A 21,547-nucleotide genomic window follows, 5' to 3' on the forward strand; every position below is an offset into this window, starting at 1 on the left:
GTTTTTACCATTACCTTTAATGGCAAAAGCAGCAATTACTTTTGCACCAGTCTAATAATATCAGCTACTTCCACTGTGCTGCGTGTGGGTCAGACACTGCTCTAGGGGCTTTCTAGGTACTAATTAATTTATCTTCCATCACAGCCCCACGGTGTAGCTTATAAAATTACCCCATTTTTACAGATGAGAAAACCAAAACACAGAGAAGTTATTTGCACAAGGTTATGGAATGGTAAGTGGCAGAGACTGTCTCAAGTCTGCACTCATAACTACTTTGCTATAAATACCTTTTATATGGCCTTGTGTGGTATTATGAGGATTCAGTGAGATAACGCATTAAAGATGTATAGCATGGTGACTACCATACAATGTATTCGATAATTGCAGCTACTATCTGTTTAAAAGGTGAAGCAAATATTCAACTCAAGGAGTTAGAAAAGGAATGATAAGATAAATTTATGTCAGGTAGAAATTAACAATGAAAAAGCATAAAATGCTAAGTTAGGAAGATAAAAATCACACACAGAATTGATAAATAAAAGCAAAACTTGAATCTCTGAAAAAAATCAAATATGCAAGTTTCTCACAATTTTTATTAAAGAGAAAAGATGGGTAAAATGCACAATATTACTACTTTGTCATGTCTGGGATTATTTCCTACAAAAATGCACACAAAAAAATTAAGTAGACAATGTAATACAGCAATTAAAACAGAAGAAATAGAAAACACCAACAAATTTTCCTCCATAAGTAATCATTCCCACATTTTATAAATGAGTTCTGTCAGAACATAATTGATTCAGCAAATAATTCTAATTATGGCCAGGTGTGGTAACTCACACCTGTAATCTCAGCACTTTGGGAGGATGAGGCTGTAGGATCGCTTGAGGCCAGAGGTTGGAGACCAACTTGAGCAACATAACAATAGCTATGTGAGGGAGATCCCATCTCTATACAATTTTTTTTTTTTAATTAGCTTGGTGTGGTGGTGCGTGCCTATGGTCCCAGCTACTCAGGAGGCTGAAGTGGGAGAATAACCTGAGCCCAAGAAGCCAAGGCTGCAGTGAGCCAAGATCATGCCACTGCACTTCAGCCTATGTGACAGAGTGAGACACTGTCAAACAAAAAAATTCTAATTACTACGTCTTGGGGACTGTCTCGTCACTGGCTTTGTGGAAATAAAAAAAGAAAAATCCTTTCTATGGAGGAGTGAGGAAATATTGAAAATTCTCATACTATTTAAACTCTTCCTAACTCACTTTTTATGTGCCCCAAAAAGAAGGCACATAAAAGGAAAATGAAGAATGAACTCCCTTAACGATGGACATGATCTAAGTAAAATTGCTAATGCAGCCTCTTCCCTCCTGAGAGAGAATCTGGCTTTTCCGTTCATTATTTAGCTCTGTTCCCCTACACACTAGATGAAGATGAAATATCAAGTAGGCCTAGGTGGCAAAGTGTCTGGGCTGGGACGACTATAAACGAACTATCCATTTTTAGTGGAGTGTCACGGTCTTGGGCTCTCCTGAGTGCAGGGGCCTTGGAAGCTGTCTGTGGAGCTCTTTCACCAGATATTGGCTCCTGTGGGGCACAGAGCCTTAGGCCAGGACATGTGCTGGGCCTCCCAATGGAAGTCGTGCTTCTCCACACCCAAGTCATCACCTGGAGCACTAAAGAGAATGGTGCCTGGACGACTTCGTGGGCCATTCCCACTGAAGAGGAGCACATAATGCTACCACCCTGGGAACCTGTGTTTCATCCTTTATTCAAAATAAAGGAAGAACAAATTGATTCCATCAGTGTACTAAAACTGTAATATAGTATGACCAAATAGAACTTATTCCAGGAATGTAAGGATGGCTCAACATTTAGCAATCAATTAAAACAATGTATCACACAAGTTAGTGGAAAGAAAACTCATGATCCTGATAAAAACTTGAAAGGCATTTGTAAAATTCAGCTATAATTTCTAAAAAGAATTTGGAGAACTAAATATTCAAAACTCTTCCCTATTAGGAAATCAATAGCAAACATGATACTGATTGATAGATGATTAGTTTAGATTCAGGGCGTACAAGTGCAGCTTTGTTATATGGATTTATTGTGTAATGGTGAGGTTTGGGCTTCTGAAGTGCCCATCATCCAAATAGTGACCATTGTACCCAATAGATAATTTTTCAACCCTCACCCCTTCCTTCCCTCTGCCCACTTGGAGCCTTCGGTGTCTGTTGTTCCCATCTTTATGTTCATGCGTACCCATTGTTTAGCTCCCACTTATAAGCAAGCAAACACGATATTTAATGAAATATATTGAAATGAAAAGCATTGAAAGCATTCCCAGTAATGCGAAGGAAATGTCAACAATCACTTTATTACCACAATTGCATTCTAAAGTCAATCTAGAGCTGTAAGACAGCTCATTGGAATAAATTAGAGTCCAGAAAGACACTTAAGAAAAATTAAAATTTAGTGCTCAATAAGGTGGTAGTTCAAATCAGTAGGTAAAAGAGATATTTAGTCAGTAATAGTATTGACCAAACATAGAAGAAAAATAAATTAGATTTCTTCTATACCCTCAAATAAACTCCAAAAAGATTAAAGATTTAATTGCTGAAAATAAAATCATTCACAGACTGGAAAAATAGAGATAAATATGTTATATGTTTGACCACATAAAAACACAGTCAGAAAACACTACAAGCATAACAATAAATAGAAGAGAATAAATGTAATATATTTGAAAAACAAAGATATACAAAGAACACTTAGAAATCAGTAAGCAAAAGATTGACATACCAACAGAAAGCTGGGCACTAACAGGTAACTCACAAGTAAAGAAATATAAAAAAGCAAGAATTCATTAATTTATGAATTCAATACATATGTATTAGCATCATAAATTTGCCAGACACACTGACCAAGGTTAATAAAAAATCACTGTCCAGTGTTGATAAGGATGTCAGAAGTGGACATTCTTAAATGTGACTAATGGGATTATTATAAATTACAAATTCTATTATTATATGTTAGAACATCTTTCTGGAGGGCAGTTTGGCAAAATGTATTGAAAGTGAAAGGGTTACAAATACTTGATCATTCATTCCAAATCTAGGATTTATATTGTCAAGAGTAGATGTGAGCCCTGGAACTGGGCAGTCATCTTATAGCCCCAAGGGGAGGGAAGTCAACCCACAGAGTGGAAAAGGAGCCTGTCCTCCACAAGATCTCAGACCTGCAGATCTGACCACCCCAGGGCCCAATGTATCCACAGATGCACTGTTTTGTGAGATGGCAAATTTCCTCATCACTCCAGTCAGTGTTAACTGGGGTTTTGTGATTTGTGGTCAATGCCCTCTTGACTCAGGGCTCTGTCCTTCCCTTCAGACCCTCCAGCCTCATCTTCCACTTCTTCCCAACAGCCACCTCTGCAGTGGTCAGGCTGCTTCCAACCCTGCCAATACCTTGATTTGCACTTCTGGTCCCAAGATTGTGAGAGAATAAATTTCCGTGGCTTTAAGTCACCCAGTTTGTATACTTTGTGATGGCAGCCCTAGGACACAGATACAGCTGAGGCCTAGAATCCACCTCCCTCTGCCCCAAAGGCATACTTTGATTTTCTGCTTGTATTAAGTAGACTTGGAATACAGCCTATAGAGTGTGGGTCAACAGAAATGGAGATTGATTTATGGCCTTGAAGATAAGAACACAGGCTCTGGGGTGTCGTAAATCTCATTCAAGTTGCCAGCTGTGTGTCTATGGCAACTCTCTTAGCTTTTCTGAGCTTCCATTTCCATATCTACAAATAGGGTTAATAAAGATTGTTGAGGAGGCTGAGATAATATATATAAAGTGCTTAATATGTTACCTTGTGCACAGGAAGATTTAACAAATTCTAACGCCTTAAGGCCCCAGTGTAATCCAGAACAAGAGTTCTCATCCTCTCTTAATTAGATGGACATCAATGAATTGGCCACAGCAAAGGGCAGGGAGTCAGGGGAGTCCCATAGTCTCTGAGAAATACAGGGGCAGGTCTCAAGTAATGATGGACTATGCCAATGGGAGGATGTGAAATTCCATTTACAAGGATAGCCCAGATTGTTATTAACCAACAACAGTGAGGAAAGAGAAGTGAAAGGAAGGAGGAAAGAAATAGATCCTAGGTCTTGGAGCTCAGAGAAAACTGTGTGGGGCGACACAGGGAGCAATAGCTTCCAAGGGCAGCAGACACAGGGCTTGCTCAGGCAGGATGTGAGGGAAAGGGTCCTGGATTCCCCTTCATGGAGAGAAGACCCAACCAAAGGACAGCATAACCAGTGGGGCTTACCCCATCACACTTTGCTAGAAAGTAGTGATCTAGAAATAACTACTTGATTAGGAAATTAGCACTTGAGGATTCTCATAACTAGTTATCTCTTGGCTAATTGGAGTGAAAGGTAGAACGGGTTTTACTTGGAAATGTAGTGCCTTTTTTTTTTGGTCATTTTATACTGTGCCTTCCTAGAACACATAACCATTTTGTTTTATTCCTAGAGAAATAATCCATGACATATGAGCTTTTATCACAAAAAAATCAAACTTCATCTTTGGAACAAAATAAATGGTTGATCATTGTCTTTTGTCATTTATTGTAAAATATGTTATCTATGATAACTCTTGATATGCATCCCACTCCAATCTTCTTGATATTTAAAGTAAGTGAGTAATTGATTTCTGAGTGTGGTGTATTTGCTCTGTAGCTTATTTGCATACTTACATTTTGATACTGAAAGAAATCCTAGGAGCTAAACCTCAAAAGTTGTAGACTTTGCCTAGATAAACATCTGCTGTTTTAATGGTATTTTGAACTGCAGAGCTACCATTTAACAACCCTGTATTCTTTTATTTTTTATAACTGAGTGGGTGGGGAAATGGGAAAGAATTCTAAAGAACCAGTCACTTCACCTTTCTCCTTCTCTCTGCTTTATCCTTTGCAGAGGAGCTCCTGCACCACCCAGGCCTTCCTCATGCAGTTAGTGTAAGAGTCCAAAGAAAGAAGAGATTGAAAAGCACTTCAGAAATTCTCAAACCCTACACCAACGTAAGGGACTACAGAACTGCAGGAGGATTTACTCCCTTGTTGGTTAATCACTTTTTAAATGTGTTCCTTGTTCAGGTAAATGTGACATCTGCTTTTTGTTTGTTACTTGTCTACTGGGAACCATGTATTGGTCATTTCATCAATAACACACATATAATAAATGTTCACAAAATTAAATGTATTAGTCATTTATTCATTTAAGCAGGAATTCCTGAGCACTCTCTATAGACCATGCCCTGAGAACACAGTGATGAGCAAGAGAGTCCGTTGTAGTGTCCACTGTCGTGGAACTGACATTCTCCTGGGAGAAACACACTGAAAGAGGCACAGGGCAGATGGCAGTGATTGCTGTGGTCAGAGAGGTCTTGCTGAGGAGGTGGCAGTTGAGCTGAGTACTAAAGGATGAGAACAGGTCACATAGGGAGGAGCTGAGGAAGAACTCAGCAGGCAGAGCTTAGCAAGGGTAAAGGCCTGGAGGATGGAAATGAAAAGAAACTGATGTGATGGGAGGGTAGCAGTGACGGAGTATCAAAGAGCAAGGCATCTGGACCAGTCCAGACCACATTTCCAAATGGAAACATGCCTCATTCCTGAGAATATATCCCAAATGGAGCACTCCTCTCTTTGATGAGGAAGGGCTGGGTGAAGGCCCACATTCCTTTCTCTAAGTGAGTGAGTGCTGGGGGTGCATTGGTGCATGGAAAGGGTAAGTAACCTGCCCAAGGAGCACCAGTGGCCGTGGATCACTTGACCCTGAGGGTGGCAGGGAAGGTGGGTGACCCAAGGCCTGCTGGTCAAGCCAAGACTTAGCTTGTTAATTCACTCACTTTTCTCCTAACTTCAATATGTGGGACTTTTCCTAGTACACCAGAGCCTGCCTGACATATCTTTGCTGCAGCTACGGGTTTCATTGAGAGAAGATCTTTGGTTCATTGGACCAGCGAGCTCACTCCACAGAAAGCCTCAGGAAATGACAGACCCCCACCACTTCAGATAATCTGGCAGTCTGTGGCCCAGGTCCCCTGCTCCCTTCCCTCTGTCCAGATGCCTGACCTAAATAACCAGGTGGGGAATGGGAGAAAAGACACCTGAGCCACCAACCCCTAGCTCTACCCTTGCCAGGACTGGAAGATAACAGATGATATCTTCAGAAAACGAGGGCTGGGGTGTGGGAACTCAGCCAGGGGGTGGCCAACTTTTCCTGTAAAGGGGCCGGATAATAAATGTTTAGGCTTTATGGGTTACATACGGTCTCTGCCACACATGCTTCTTTGTTTTTATTGGTTAATTATTTCTTTATAAACTTTAACCCTCTAAACCCTTAAAAAGGTAAACACTGTTCTTAGCTTGTAGACCTTACCCTCAACCTGAAAAGTGGATTACAGTTTGTTGGCCCCTAACCTAGGCTGCTTTGCCCTGACAAACTTCAAACCGGAGGCTACTTAATCCAAGTTAGGGCTGGAGGAGCTATTTCTTTTAATCTCTATGGGAGTACCCTGAGATGGGCCTTCACTGACAACTGCATCTCAACATCCCTAGATCCCCATTCCCACTTTCCACATGACCATCCTCACTCACCGTCAGTGAAATGGAAGCTGGGAGAGGCCAAGCAATCTCCCAAGGCCATGCAGCTAACAAGTGGTAGAGGCAGGACTTGAACTCAGGTATTCTGATTCCAGAGTCACTGGTCTTAACCACTGTGCTATACTATCGCCTGCTAGAAACTAGAGCTGTGGCTTTCTCTTTCTGGGCAAAGCCCCCATCTGTACAACAGGTGGGGTGGTGTTTTCCTTAATGTGAGAGGAATACCTGATGGCAGGTGAAACGATTCCCATGGTTCACACACAGAGCATCAAATAATATTGATTCACAGAATGAAAAGATGATTGTCTTTTCACATCTCTCTCAAGTCTTCCAATAATGTCAAGGAAGAAGGTTTAGCCTGATGTTAATGTATCTGTAAAATCTCTCCAAAGCATGCTAATTTTCTTTTCTTTTTTTTTAAACAAGAACAGGCTTTATAACTCAGGGTCCTCAGTAGGCAGTGATAGCTAGCTAGAATTTTAGTAGCACTGCTGTACTATTATTGTTACTTCTCTTGTTAGTTTCATGGTTTTGTTTTTTATTGCTTTTTTGATTATTTGCTATTTATGAAAAATGTTAGTGTTGCCATTGCTGTAATTCTCTTGTCCATTTCTTCATAGTTATAAGATTGCTGCTGAAGCTCCTGCCATCACACCCAAATTGGAATTAAGAGGAAAGACAGGGTTCAGCCACTTTTGTCTCCTATTACCAGGAAAGCAAAAGAATTTTACATACTTTGCATTGATCGAAACTTGCTGCATGGCTACACATAGCAGCAAAAGAGGCTGAAAAAGCGGGTGTTTGGCTGGATACATTGGTACCCCAAACTAATCAGAATTCTATCATCAAGAAAAAGGCATACATCCAGTGCTCTGTAACAAAAGTGTTTGCCACAGGCTGGGAATCCTTTGAATTTTCTCTTTAGTGTCTGCAAAGAGCAGGGATGGAAGTCAGAGATGTGGAAAGGCTTAAGGAAATTTAGTAAAAAGCCTGTTTCTCTTTACCTTGTTTACCACCAAGACACTCCCTTCCTCATAGTGCAGTAGAAAAATGACAGTCATCATCACTCCTAAGGAACAATACACAATGAAAAAAACAGTATTGTCATAGTCTTACAGTGGTGGCAAGGAAATCTTACGGGTTTGTCCCCATTGGCTATTATAGCTCAGAGTGCTAAGCTAAAGAACCCCTCACCTTTTCAATCTACTGTGAAGAGGCTATATTTACTTACCTGCACATACCTCCAAATATGTACCCTAGAAATCAGATTTGAAGTCTTATAAATCCCAGAAATGGGAAGTTCTTATTTCAAAAACTACTTTTCAAATTAGTGTTTTAATTCAACAAGCATTTAGTGAGTACCCACACTTCCCCAGGCACCTTCTTAAGTGCTGAGAATATAGGGGTGAACTGGACCCATAAGGCCCTGGAGTATATATCCTGGTGGGAGAGGCAGATAAAAGATCCGCAGAAAAACAGGACCTCAGGAGGATTAACAGCTGAAATCAGGAGACAGACTTCTGGGCTTGAATACAAATTCTGCGGCTTCCTGGCTTTGTGTTTTGGGCAAATTACTTGCCTCTCTATGCCTCAGTTTCTCCATCTGTAAGATAATAAGAATAATTATAACTTCACAGAGTTACAGTGCGACTACTTTTTTGACTCATGATGATTAAACACAGCCATATTGAAGGGCCAGAACACTAAGATGTAGACAGTGTTTTAAAGGGTAAAAAAATGGTGATGACAAATTACTACCCACCTCATTTGGTGGCTGAGTGTATTACATGGCTTAATGCATGTAAAGTGCTTAGAAATGTTGCTAGTATGGCCAGGCGTGGTGGCTCATGCCTATAATCCCAGCGCTTTGGGAGGCTAAGACAGGTGGATCATAAGATCAGGAGTTCAAGACCAGCCTGACCAACATAGTGAAACCCTGTCTCTACTAAAGATACAAAAGATTAGCTGGGCGTGGTGGCAGGTGCCTGTAATCCTAGCTACTCGGGAGGCTGAGGCAGGAGAATCTCTTGAACCCGGGAGGCAGAGATTGCAGCGAACCAAGATTGTGCCACTGCGCTCCAGCCTGGTGACAGAGTGACACTCTGTCTCAAAAAAAAAAAAAAGTTACTAGTATGTAGTAAGTGCTCAGTAAATGTTAGCTATTATACTATTTCAAGTACTGGGTTTTCACTTGATGTCATGCAGTGTTATACAAGGTCTCTAAAGATATTGAGGAGTCCTCAAGGCCAATTTTAACAAGCATGGTTGCTACATTCTTGTGCTTATAGTTGAAGACTTCTTCTTTCAGACACTTGCACAAAAGGATACTTCTAAGATGCATTTGCATTAGGTGGCGAATTTGATCCTGGGTATGAAAAACATTGAGATTTGAGAATAAAGGATAGTTAAGACTGAGGTTGCAATTACTAAAGGAAAACCCCAACAGAGAGAAGTAAAGTCCTGCAATATCACGCACCCTCCCCTGACCCACTCGCTCTCCCCAAACACCCGTGACTGGCTATATTTTATCAGCATTTCCCATAAAGTCAAAAGGGAAAATACAGACCTGGGCTTTCATGGAAAGTATTCTCATTCTCACAACCAGAATCCCTGCCTTTAATTTTTTTTTTCTTGGTTTTTAGATCTTTAACTTTTCCTTCAGCACTTCAGTACTCAACTTTTTGAAAATCATCTTTTCTGAGGAATGATATTTCCTGGCACAACATCATCTTTGTCAAGTGACTCAGTTTGATTTTTTTGTTTGTTAATATAAAGTGGCCCCAACTTACAGAGAAAAAGTGGGCTTTTGGTATCAGTTTGATGTCAGGGTTTTTCCATGTTTGAGAGGGAGCTTTAAATACCACTCGATTTGAAGGTGTCTTCAGGCGAGCTCCAGTCCTCTGTCAAGATGCTTCTGGCCACAGTCCTTACCTCTGCCCTGCTCCTGTGCTCCGTGGCAGGCCGGGGGTGTCCAACCTCGACGGGGATCGTCATGGACATCAACTTCCTCATCAACAAGATGCAGGTAGGCTGCAGGGGGCGCCCGTGGGAAAGACGGCTACTGACAAAGTGAAATATGTATGAGGATGAAAAAACTCGGGGCTGACTAAAGGTTCTTATCTCTCTATCTACTTTAGGAAGATGCAGCTTCGAAGTGCCACTGCAGTGCTAATGTGAGTGAATGCTCTTTAAGAACTTTCCAAATTAATTTTAATTTTCACATCTGGAATCTTCACTCTGAAATTTCCCTTGCAGGTGACCAGTTGTCTCTGTCTGCCCATTCCTTCTGTAAGTATAATGAGAGAATATAATTTTGACCTTGGATTTTTTTGGTTTGATTTTAAGTAAAAATAAGTTGCTTTATTTAATATTTAATGTTATACATTGTTGCTTAATTCAATTGTTAAGATTAGTATTCCCTGTTAAAACCACATTGTTACAAACTATTCCCTTTTAAAACTAGGATCTTGAAATCCTATATTATGAACATTTCTTTGTATTTAGTTAACTTTATGCCTCTTGAGAAGTTTGAACACTTTTCAACATTAAAAAAAGAATCTTGAATATCTTTTTAGATAGGTGGCCATATGCACAATTAAATAAAACTGGAACTAAGGATATAATCATTGCTATAGGTCATATCATATTGCTTTCTACCTCATTTAGTGATAACTCTAGAGTTGTGAAACAATGTAAATAAAAAGACTACTCCTTATCATTCATCTGGCATGAATGATCTATGGGCTATACCTCCCTCTCCCTGCCTCCTCCCTTCCTCCCTACCTCCCTATTGTCTGTCTAGCTGATTAGAGTGACTGTTGGTTTGAGTGCTGCCCTCTGGGCAGATAGAGGATCTGAGGTTTTGAGTGGAAGGAGGGCTTCCAGAGGGCCACTGCCCACTCTGGCAGGAAGGACGGGTGGCAGGAAATTTCTCATTCCTAATTCAAACTCCTGGTTAGGGTGAGGAGGAGGCACTTCTCCAAGGTGCAGTGCTTTATTCTTTCTCATGCAAGGCCTGGGAGAATCTGAGCTTCTTGCCCTAGCGAGGGTAAGACATCGCACCCATCGCCATCCATCCATTAGAGGAGAAGAGGCTAGAGCGCCTTCTGGGCAGGCACCAGGCAGACAGCACAGCCCCTGCCCCTCGGCGTACACTCCGTGTTTTTAGCTGCTGCTGAAATACCAGCTGCATTCAATTGTCACATCCCATTAGCTGGTGTGGAAAGGCTTTTCCTCACTCTGCACTTTCAAACTTACAAGTCTTGAAGCCGGGAAGCACCTCTTGAAAAGAACATTCAGAGCTGACTATTTCAGGGCCCACAGCCCTTATGTTTCCTGGGTGTAACATACAGGAAGTCTCCTCCAGGGGGTGTCACTGTGGAAAAATGGCATCCCCTTTAAATATGGAAGATCACTTCCTACATTGGCAAGGGACCTATCTAAAAATAATGCAAGTTTGAGTAACGGTGATTAAATAAAAACCATCTCTTATATTGCTTTTTGTGATATATTTTCAAAGCTGTCCTCAGAATGTTTCTTTTAATAAATCCTTACTATTTACCAGGACAACTGCCCTGGACCATGCTTCAGGGAGGGACTGTCTCAGATGACCAATACCACAGTGCAAACAAGATACCCGCTGATTTTCAATCGGGTGAAAAAATCGGTTGAAGTACTAAAGAACAACAAGTGTCCCGTAAGTTTGTTTTCATATGTGATGTGTTTCTGTCGGTGATTTCTATGTGAATGGTGATGCCAACCCTGTTTGAACGCAAAAGGATGATAAAGTTGGAATTGATACTTCAAGGCTGATAAAAGACATCTAAGAAATTTAATCAGAAGTAATATAATTAAAGTGAGATCCATTGAAACAATAGAATTAAAGTGAGATAGATCATTGTTCCCCCTAGTTTTAAAAAACACGCCAACGGAGCCATTTACTTCTCTCTATTATGGAATAATGAAAGAATGCTTTCTGAGTGTAATTAGAAGCCACAATCTAGAGAATCAGGGATGCAGCTCACATAATACGAAATTATTCTAGAGATTCAATGTACTAACTGAATGGATGTCGTTAAAAGGGATTTTTTTTTTCCTGTTGGTTAAGGAGGTTTTGTTTTGTTTTGTTTTGTTTTGTTTTGGAGACAGAGTCTCGCTCTGTTGCCCAGGCTGGAGTGCAGTGGTGCCATCTGAGTTCACTGCAGCCTCTGCCTCCTGGGTTCAAGTGATTCTCCTGTCTCAGCCTCCTAAATAACTGGGATTACAGGTGCGTGCCACCACACCCGGCTAATTTTTGTATTTTTAGTAGAGATGGGGTTTCACCATGTTGGCCAGGCTGCTCTCCAGCTCCTGAACTCAAGTGATTTGCTCACCCTGACCTCCCACAGTGCTGGGATTATAGGTGTGAGCCACCATGCCTGGCCTGGATTAAGGAGGTATTTAAAGGGCAATGCACCCAGGTCAAGGTGGAAGCTTGCCACTCATCCTGAATGCCCATCCACACATTCCTTTCTTCAGCGTATACCCTAGTCCCTGACAGCAGAGTGGGATGGCAAGTTGGGTAGAGGTGACCTCCCTCCCTTTTTTGGGTATTAGCATCTCCACACAAGATCCTAGAAGTCTGAAAGCCCTGAGCTCAACTGTTTAACTGCATGCATTTCTACCATCAATGGCATCTAGTTCTAAGTGCTTAATATATGCTGTCTCACTGAATAAATACATACCTTAGGGACAATTATTCAATTTATCAGTCTCAGTGAGGTTAACTAATTTGCCTAAGGCTGCATATTTAATAAGTGGCAGAGGTGAGATTTGAACTCAGGCCTGTGTGACCTCAGAGCCCCACTCTTAGCCACTGTACTGTCAAATGACCTTGGAAACACAACCTAAAAGGATAATGATACAATGTTAGGCCTCAAAGAGTCCCCAGAAAGGCTTTCTCTAATGGGGAGACTTAGGGTCACTTAATAGGGGGGCGTGTGTGTGTGTGTGTGTGTCTGTGTGTAAAGAGCCCTGAAATCCAACTTGAGGTCAACCACGTATGTTGTCTTTACACCACGTGAGCTAGCCTGGACCTGCCCATCTATTTGCTCTGGGTTTCAAGCCCCTTCCCTTCCCATCCCGACACTCCTCACCACCGACTCTGGCTCTTGGCAGGGGGGCTCCTGGGGCTGCCTGGCTCTACATCATTTGAGTCTCTCTGTCCTTATCAACTTTCATCCCCACAGAATTTTTCCTGTGAACAGCCATGCAACCAAACCATGGCAGGCAACACGCTGACATTTCTGAAGAGTCTCCTGGAAGTTTTCCAGAAAGAAAAGATGAGAGGGATGGGAGGCAAAATATGAAGATGAAATATTATTTATCCTATTTATTAAATTTAAAATGCTTTCTCTTTAAGTTGCTACAATTAAAAAATCAAGTAAGCTACTCTAAATCAATATCAGTTGTGATTATGTGTTTAAAATTGTATGTCTTTATTTTGAAATAAATACATATGGGGGGAAAATGACAGGAGCTGGTCGCTAGGCAATTACTCATCTCTTGCTGCTCAGAACAAAGAAAGCTACAAGTGTTGTTAAGGGGAAGAATAGATCAGAGACTCCTATAGTGATAAGACTCCTGATGCTGAATACAGACCCTCAGACTCAGAGGCTGTAGCTGGGGCTGCAGGGGAGGCTGCAGGGAGCAGTTACAAAGAATGTCTGTGGGGACTGTCTGAGGGTTGCCGCTAGGGGAGGCTGAAGGCATGTCTGAGGGAGGGAGCCCTGGAGCATTGCTAAGAGGGCTACAGTCCTGAGAAATTGGCCGTGTGCCTGAAATAGGAGAAGGCAGCAGTTTGGAAGTGGGAGACTGCTCAAGAATGTGGGCATGCAGAATAAATGCTTAATAATTAACTGCTTAACCCCCTAGTTATGGTAGGAAGTGGATACTATTATTACATGTTTTTGTTCTATATATGCTGAAACCAAAGCTTAGAAAGTCTCGATGGCTTTCCCAAGATCCCACAGGTGGTGAGATTTAGAAGAAGGATTCACCCCTAGTCTCTGCTTCCAAACCCTTTGCTGTTTGCATTCTGCCCCTTTATTATTCTCTTTATACCAAAGGCATAAGGGTGTACACTGTGCTTCTTCCAACCACAGCCTGAGGGTAAAACAGACCCATCATAATTGCAGTCCACACTCTCATATCCAGAAACCTAGGGAGTCAGATAGGTTTCAGAATTCAAGCTTTTTAGCCTTTTAGAAAGTTAAAACAATCCATGTGCCATATATTACATAACACCCACAGCAGTGCCTGGGGCAAGGTTCCATAATTAAACCTATCAGTCCCGCAGCAGTCACTGAAATGGTCAAGTTTTGCAGCCAAATAAGTCCTAACAAATCTTGAGTCTTCACAGTTGTTTGGATTTCAGAATAATGATAAGAAATTGGTAAGCTGCATTAACAAAACAGCCTTTCTCTAGCTCATGCCCTACTTACCCAGGGAGGCGGTGGGGGGCACTCTCTCCAAGACATTTTATCTGGGGCTGGGCTGGGTGGCTCCAGGAGGGATAGAGGTTTCTGCAGCTTCCTGGACAGCCTGCTGCATGGGGTTCCAGATCGCAGCTGCAACACCTTCTCTTCTCCTCTCCTCCATGTGGGTTTTCTGAATGACTGGCCCCAGACATAGTTGAATCATGTGACACTGTGGTTTACCACCTGCAGCATGGGGAGACACCAGCCCAAGCAGGATCACAGCAGGGACAGATGCTGATGGTTGGTGATGGTTTCAGAACACAACTCGGAAATGCAACATGTTGCCGGAGATGGGCAGAGACGAGCTTACACTCACCGATGCAGATTAATCACCAGCATAGCTTGGTGCTTTCCCTCAGCTTTTCTGCAAAAGTCACATAACCTGCAGTGTTCCCTCCTGCAGGCAAGCTCCAAGGAGGGTTTACTTACAGTGAAGTGTGCAATAATTATCACCTTCTCTGTGCCAGGAGAATTGAGATTCATCAAGAAGTCACCCTGGAGAAAGGAGAACTAACATTTATTGTTCACTCTGTACCAGGCACTCTGCTAAGCCTATTTTGTAGAATATCTGTTGGATCCTCACAAGAACCCCATGAGATATTTATATAATTGTTGTATGTAATTTTTCCCACTGCACAAATGAGATAAGTAGGCCCAACAAGGTTGCATAACTTGGCCAGAAGCACGTTGCTCGCAAGTGCTGAAGTTGCTACCCTCTCCAGGTTGCCAGGCCCCAGGCAGAGTTGTTTCCAGTAGATTCCAGATCAAAGGACACACTGCAGGCCAAAGCCAAGCCAAGATGTGGCCAGCCATAAAGCTGGCTTGCCCATCTATCCATCCATCCCTCCCTCTGTACATCCATCCAGTTTGAAGCAGGAAGACGCTGTGATGTTTCAACCTCACAGTTCCTCTCCTCTCATTGTCACATTGTCACCCTGCTTCATCGACCCCAGACCAAGACTCCCCGTTCTCTGCAAGGGGAGGCCTCAGCAGAAACTCAAAGAGGACCCAAAGGGCTTCATTCTTTATTTTTATCACTTGAAAAAGATGGCTTTAGCCAGGCACAGTGGCTCATGCCTAAAATCCCGGCACTTTGGGAGGCTGACGCAGGCAGATCACTTGAGTCCAGGAATTTGAGATCCGCCTGGTCAATATGGTGAAAGCCAATCTCTACGAAAAATACAAAACTTAGTTGGGTATGGTGATGTGCAACTGTAGTCCCAGCTACTTGGAGTCTGAGATGGGAGGATCGCTTGAGCCTAGGAGGTCGAGTGTGCAGTGAGCCATGACTGCACTGCTACACTCCAGCCTGGGTGACAGAGCAAGATCCTATCTTAAAAACAAACAAACAAACAACAACAACAACAAACAGATGGCTTCATTGAGATATGCTTCATATACCATATGCAATACAATTCATCCATTTGAAGAGTATAATTCAATAGATTTTAGTACATTGGCAGGGTTGTGCAACCATCCCTCTTTATACTGTATCATATTATCTGTAAATAGAGGTAATTTACTTCCATTTTTCCAATTTGGATGCCTTTTCTTTCATTTTCTTGGCTAATTTCTGGCTAGAACCTCCAATACAATGTTGAATAGAAGTGATGAGAGTAGATATTCTTGCTTTGTTCCTGATTTTAGCGGGAAAGGATCCAGTCGCTCACGATTAAATATTAATATGATGTGAGCTGTGGACTTTTCATAAATGTTTATTATCAGACTGAGAAAATTCTTTTATTCTTGTCTGTTGAACACTTTTATCTTGAATGAGATTGGACTATGTCAGATGTATTTTCTGCACTTATTGGTATAGAGGTTATTGATACAGAGGTTAATTCTTGGCTTTAGAATTTCCAATGGTAACTCTCCTAGCCCTGGGATAGAAAGTAACTCCTTGGACTATGGAAGAGAAGTCAGAGAGGAGAGGATGATGGCAGACGCTGTTGAGTTCCCTGGAGAAGAGCTCTCTGCCTGGCCCCCAGCAGAGCCTCGGGGAAGAGGGCAGCACTCCTGGGGAGGGCGAGGGAGGCGTGTAGAAAACCGAGAGTAAAGGGCACATGAGCCATATTCCCTGAGTGCCCTGGGAGATGACATGAAAAGAGAATGCCTCTCGCCACCACACCTAAGGTTTGGTATAGGGAGGACCACCCACAGGCCCTAGGAAGCTGGGCTTGATGCAGCCCCCTGAATAGTTTCAACGGAGAAACCAAAGATTTTCACCCAGGGCAGAGAGGGGCACTGATGTGTCTTGGAGGATGGTAAGGCCGGAGAGACCTTGGGATGGGCATATATGGCATGCTCAGACCAAGGACAGGGACCAAATGGGACTGAAGATGCTTCTACAGAAGCCACCCTGGAGAGAAAGCCACGCCCAGGACTAGCCGGGAGGAACACCAGGGTAGGACAGACAGAGCACCTCCCAGAACCCTGAAGCCTCTCCCTAAATCCCAAGCCTCCCAGATCTAAAGTCAACCCCAGGGGAAGGTGGAGAAGGAAAAAATCTTGAACTGGGCATTTAACTTGGAATTTCGAAGTTTTACCCTGAAATGGCAAAATTATTTTTTTCTGTCATCGACTTGAAAAAAAAATCTCAATTTAGTTAACAAAAAATAAAGAAACCTTCATTTGTTTGCTGCAGACCTGAGGATGTGATTGAATCACTCAACAGACACTAATAAGTGCGCAGTGAGGAGCACGCGCTGGACTCAGTGTGCGGCTGAGGAAGGCGCTACTGCTGTCCTCGGGATCCACCGGTGCACAGGAGCCGGGAGAAACCTGATTGGTGCTGAGAGGAAAGGGAGGCACGGGGGCGTGGTACTTGAGACTGGAGGGAGTGGCTGAGCCCAGAGCTCACTGGCCCCTCCCCATCCTCAGCCAGAGGAGCGAGGATGGACGGTTTCACTGGATGGTTTCTGGCTCCCTGGTGCTCATGGTCTGGACTTCTCTGGACCAAACATTTCTTGGAAACCTCTTTGATGCCAGCCTAGCAGAGTGGGCATTGGGGATCAGACCTTGGAGGGCTTGAACCAGTGACTCATGAGGCATCCCAGGCATCAGAAGGGCCACGTCAGTGTCTGCACCATCCTGGCCCACGCTTGCTGATTGATGTCCACTTGGAGGTCCAAAGGCCAAACATCTGCAGCTCTCAGGGCTTCACATGCAGAGATGAGGCCCAGGGAACACTAGTCACCCTGTGTTTACCTCCTGGAAAAAGCAAACGACCTAGATTCAGAGAAGGCAGGCAAAGAACAGAAACCAGAAAAATCACACCACGCCCCCCCTTCCTCCAAACCCTATGTTTTGCACTTTACAGTTTACAAAAACACTTTTGCACTTGATTGGTATGGAAGCCGTGCAAAGGAGGTAAGGGAGACCAGTGTGGCCATTTTACAGATGGCTCAGGGGGCACGGATGCCTGCAAGAGCACACAGGTAGCCGATGGCCCACGTGAAATTGGAACCCAAGGGGAAGGTCTCCCTAGTGTGAAGTTCTTTCCACCACAGAGAAGGGAAAGGGCAACACCAAGGGAGATGGTGATGCCCAGGAAACAGGAAGAGAAGTGTCACGGGGTCCAGGTGCTCTCACCACAGGGCCAAGGTGGTGCACTCCCAGACGCGGACTCCTGCAGAGGGTTTAGTTGACCTTTGCTGCCACCAAGCGGCCGTTCTGAGAGTATCAGCCTTTGGGTGAGGGATATATACATAATATATGTGTAAACAGGTCAAAACTACTTTCATAGAACACTAAGATGTTATCTGCATAGAATACTAAGATGTTATCTGCTCTTTTCAATCTTATTTCTCACAAGTGTACAATGGAGTTTCCCAAAGGCTATATTGCAAGTGATAACCCATTGACTAAAAGCAAAAGGAGACAGGGGAACACAATTGCTCTCTGTTTAAGCCAGACTTAGCTGCAAAAAGGGAACACAACACAAGTCTTCTCGTTAGTTACATTGGTTTAGAAAGAATCATTATTTTCATAGAATGTTATTTATGTTAAAATGTCATGGGTTTATTATTATACCTAAATGGATAAATATTTTTGAAATTGTTTGAATTTCCAGTAAATGTTGGTAAATATATAAGCAGACGTTCTTTGAGGCCCTTAATAATTTTCAGAAGTGAAAGGGGCTGCTGAATGGTAATGTTTTTTTTTCTTCTTTTCATCGTTCCTAGTAAGGCAAATTGGCCAACCTTGAAGCCCCCCAACTCCAGGACACAGACACCAAAGCTGGTGCTTGGCTTGGAATTCTGTTTTGTTTTCATCCTTCTTAAAAATAGGATTCCATTTGTTTAAAGACTTTCCTGACCATGACACAGAAATTAATGCCTGGTACTAAGCTCTCTGAGGGCAGAGTCCCTGCCATTGTCACCCAATGCCTGTAACAGCACTGGGAACAGACTACACGCTCACTCTCTCTCTCTCTCTCTCTCTCTCTCTCTCTCTCTCACACACACACACACACACATATATTTGGTTAAATAGAAGCATAATGTGTTGATGGAGGAAAACTCACAAGCTGTTGGCCCCAACTATTCCACAAGATTGCCCTCTCCAGAAAAATCTAAGAGGAAGTAGATCCGTTGCTGGCTGACGCCTCCCAGATCTGGCTACCACAAGAGGTTTGTTTGGGTTGGAGCCGAGTTTCTTCATTAAAGCCAAGTTTAATTCATTGCAGCCCAGGTGCTCCTGGGTGAGAGTGAGGGTGTAGAAGATGTGCTGAGGCAGTGTCTGCCCAGCATGCAGGAGGGCAGGGAGGGGAGGGGCTGTTACTCAGAGCCGGGCTGAGGCTGGGCAGCGAGGCAGAGCCAGCCCGCAGCCTGAAAAACAAGTGCCCAGCAGGGAGCCCTAGCTCTGCAATAAGATGTGCTTTTATTTTAAGATATTATAAAAACAATATATGCTTGCTGTAAAAAAATTAAAACATTACAATAATCACCATCATCAAATCACCATCATTATAGTGATATACAAAGAAATCACCATCATCAAAGTAGGAACTGAAAGCCTTCTCCCGATCCCATATCCCAGAAATAGCCACTATTAAATTTGGTGTGTACCCTTCAAGGATTTTTCAATGCCCATGTAATTACCCATATATGATATGCATTTTAAAATGAAAATGAATAACATCATATATGTTATTCTGCCCCTCCATTTCTGCACTTAAAATGTTGCTGACCTATTTCCATGACAATATATGTAAGATCTACCTCATTCTTTTTAGTGGCTGTTTGGTTAACCCCCTCTTCTATTGACAGGCATTTGGAAAGTTTCTCAATTTTCATTATTACAAACAATTCTCAGTTAACATGGTCATGCTTGCATTTTTGCCCATTAATTTATGCTTCCTTTATTCTAAACCCTGCTCATTCTTGCTGCTATGCTGAATCTAAGGATTGGGAAGACTCAGCTGGCTCTGAAGATGGGCACAGGCCAGTGAGAAACAGAGGGTGCACAGGCATGACTGTAGCACAGGGAGGGACACAGTGCCAGAGGGGTCATGTCGGTGGAAGAGCCATGGATGCTGCTAGGGGAGAGAGAGAGAGAATCAAGGAAGCCCTAACATCTAAAGGCTTAAAGCACCTGAGCTGGGTTGAAAACAGGGAGCATTCCTGTTCCTGGTGATGCTGGGGATAAGAGTGTCCTATAGGTTAAAGAAAAGCACAGAGGCAGGGAAGTCTGGAGGGTGCTGGGCAGACAAGCAGCTGGCCCAGCAGGCTTGTTGGATCACTTGGGAACTCTTTAAGCAACATTTAAACGCCCATTATATGCCTGGCACTGGATGGGATGGGGGAAATGATGGGAGCACAGGGAACCTGGACCAGAGCAATGGGAGGTGAGTCCAGAAGGGCAGTTCTGATGTGGTTGATGGGAGGCCTTCATTAGCAGTTTCAGACTCCATACTTATGTGTCCCAACAACTTTGTCCTTTTTTACACCTCAAAATAGCCATCATCGTGGCTGCTGGTGATGTTCCCTGGGTTGGACAGCAGGGGAGTGTAGCCTCAGGAAGATTATCAAATGGGATTGGCGGTAAAGTCCTGAACTGGGGCTCAGGTATGTTGGAGCCTCAGTTTTTTCATCTGTAAACTGGATCAGCAATGCTTCTCTCTGCTTGCCTCCTCCTACAATCAAGAGGTGCCATGATGATTAATAGAAACTAGGAAAGGCTCAGACACCTGAAGAAGGTGGTTGCTGCATCTCAGCCTCATCAGGAGCACCCAGTAGAAGACCCTAGTTGGCCTTGTGGACACAGCACCACTTCTAATCAAACTGTGCAAGCATACCTAGCACCAGGAAATGGTCCAGTTGAGGCAGACTTAAGAAACACATTCTAGGATGTGTTAGAGCAGAGACTTTAAGCCTACCCAGGGATGAACCAGGTGCCAGAAGCATCTCTTCACTCACATCCTCCATGCCCGCCCAGGCCCAGTGATGCTGGAGCAGACAGGCAGGCTGGTCTCTTCCTATCAGTAGAGCCTCTCCACTGCACCAGAATGACGTGCCACTGAAGTCCCTCGTGGCTGTCCCCAGCACCGAGGTCAGCATCTGCTCGGCAAATGTTTGATGACTGAACAAATGAATGAATGTCCCACTGCAGGAGGGTGGGCAGCTTGAACTGTAACCTGCAGAGATCCCCAGGGGACCCTGCAGTCCCAGGGGCTGTGAAGGAGAAAGATTGAGGAGGGCATGCTGAGGGTTTTATTTCAAGCAGGGAACCCTCCGCTCCAGTAACAGGTTTCACACCGAAGAGACAGAACACTTTCAACTCTTTTGCACCATAGCATTGCTTTGGTCTTAGGTCTAGTAAGGCAGAGATTTTTCCGAGTCATGGCCCAAATCACTCAAAGGCAGGGGGTGGTGGGGGAACAGGGTAGTGGAGAAACCAAGGAAGACCTTTTCAAGGGAAAGAAAAAAAGAACAAATTTGAGGACATTTCCTTCACTGGGATGTAAGCCAGGGATGGCAAATAGATTCATTTCGTATGGCAGTTCTGCGCAGCTGGTGGTGACTGCCGGGGCACTGTGCTGAGAAAGACTCTGAGGCGCCACTCGGCTCATCAAGAAAGGGCTCTATGATTGACTAGGAATGCTTGTTGTGGGCACAGAATTGGGAGAGGCTGCAGGGACACAAGCCACATAACAGCAAAATAGCAATGGCCTCCCCATGCAGCTCTAGTAAGGAATAAAATTTAGAACAATGAAGTCACTCTGGAAACCAGACTGTGGATCAAGTATTTTGTTTTGTTTTGTTTTGTTCTCCATGTAAAAATAAGGCCCAGAGAGTGCCCACCCCAACCAAGCCCAGGGCCAGCCTGCCTGAAGCAAGTCACCAACGTGTGCCACTGCTCAGGGTGG

The 21,547-nt window shown here is 43.4% G+C and overlaps 2 protein-coding genes and 1 long non-coding RNA gene across 5 annotated transcripts in view; 2 read left to right on the forward strand and 1 right to left on the reverse strand.

Moving 5' to 3' along the window:
* Window positions 1-21,547, forward strand: part of CXCL14 (C-X-C motif chemokine ligand 14) — a 728,461-nt gene that overhangs the window by 402,634 nt on the left and 304,280 nt on the right. The window lies entirely within an intron of this gene.
* LOC126956043 (uncharacterized) lies at window positions 5,250-17,478 on the reverse strand. 2 transcript variants are annotated; one of them, XR_007726218.1, is made up of 6 exons: window positions 16,825-17,478; window positions 14,143-14,673; window positions 10,919-11,036; window positions 9,593-9,722; window positions 7,666-8,264; window positions 5,250-5,548 (listed from the first exon to the last, which is right to left on the reverse strand). It is a non-coding gene; the product is annotated as an uncharacterized LOC126956043 (long non-coding RNA). The 2 variants fall into 2 exon arrangements; XR_007726217.1 differs by having other exon boundaries at window positions 7,666-9,722.
* Window positions 9,547-13,158, forward strand: IL9 (interleukin 9). The gene is made up of 5 exons (XM_050792897.1): window positions 9,547-9,686; window positions 9,799-9,834; window positions 9,917-9,949; window positions 11,226-11,357; window positions 12,889-13,158. Exons 1-5 carry the CDS (start codon window positions 9,570-9,572, stop codon window positions 13,006-13,008), a joined length of 438 nt encoding a protein of 145 aa, XP_050648854.1. The 5' UTR covers window positions 9,547-9,569; the 3' UTR covers window positions 13,009-13,158.

This window comes from Macaca thibetana, chromosome 6 (assembly GCF_024542745.1).
Source record: "Macaca thibetana thibetana isolate TM-01 chromosome 6, ASM2454274v1, whole genome shotgun sequence".
NCBI lineage: Eukaryota > Metazoa > Chordata > Mammalia > Primates > Cercopithecidae > Macaca > Macaca thibetana.

Bases quoted from the DNA above. Each gene is read 5' to 3' on its own strand.
- IL9 (XM_050792897.1), top strand. From the start codon at position 9,570: ATGCTTCTGGCCACAGTCCTTACCTCTGCCCTGCTCCTGTGCTCCGTG. The intron at 9,835-9,916 runs GTGAGTGAATGC...TTTCCCTTGCAG, and splicing joins AGTGCCACTGCAGTGCTAAT to GTGACCAGTTGTCTCTGTCT. The intron at 9,950-11,225 runs GTAAGTATAATG...ACTATTTACCAG, and splicing joins TCTGTCTGCCCATTCCTTCT to GACAACTGCCCTGGACCATG.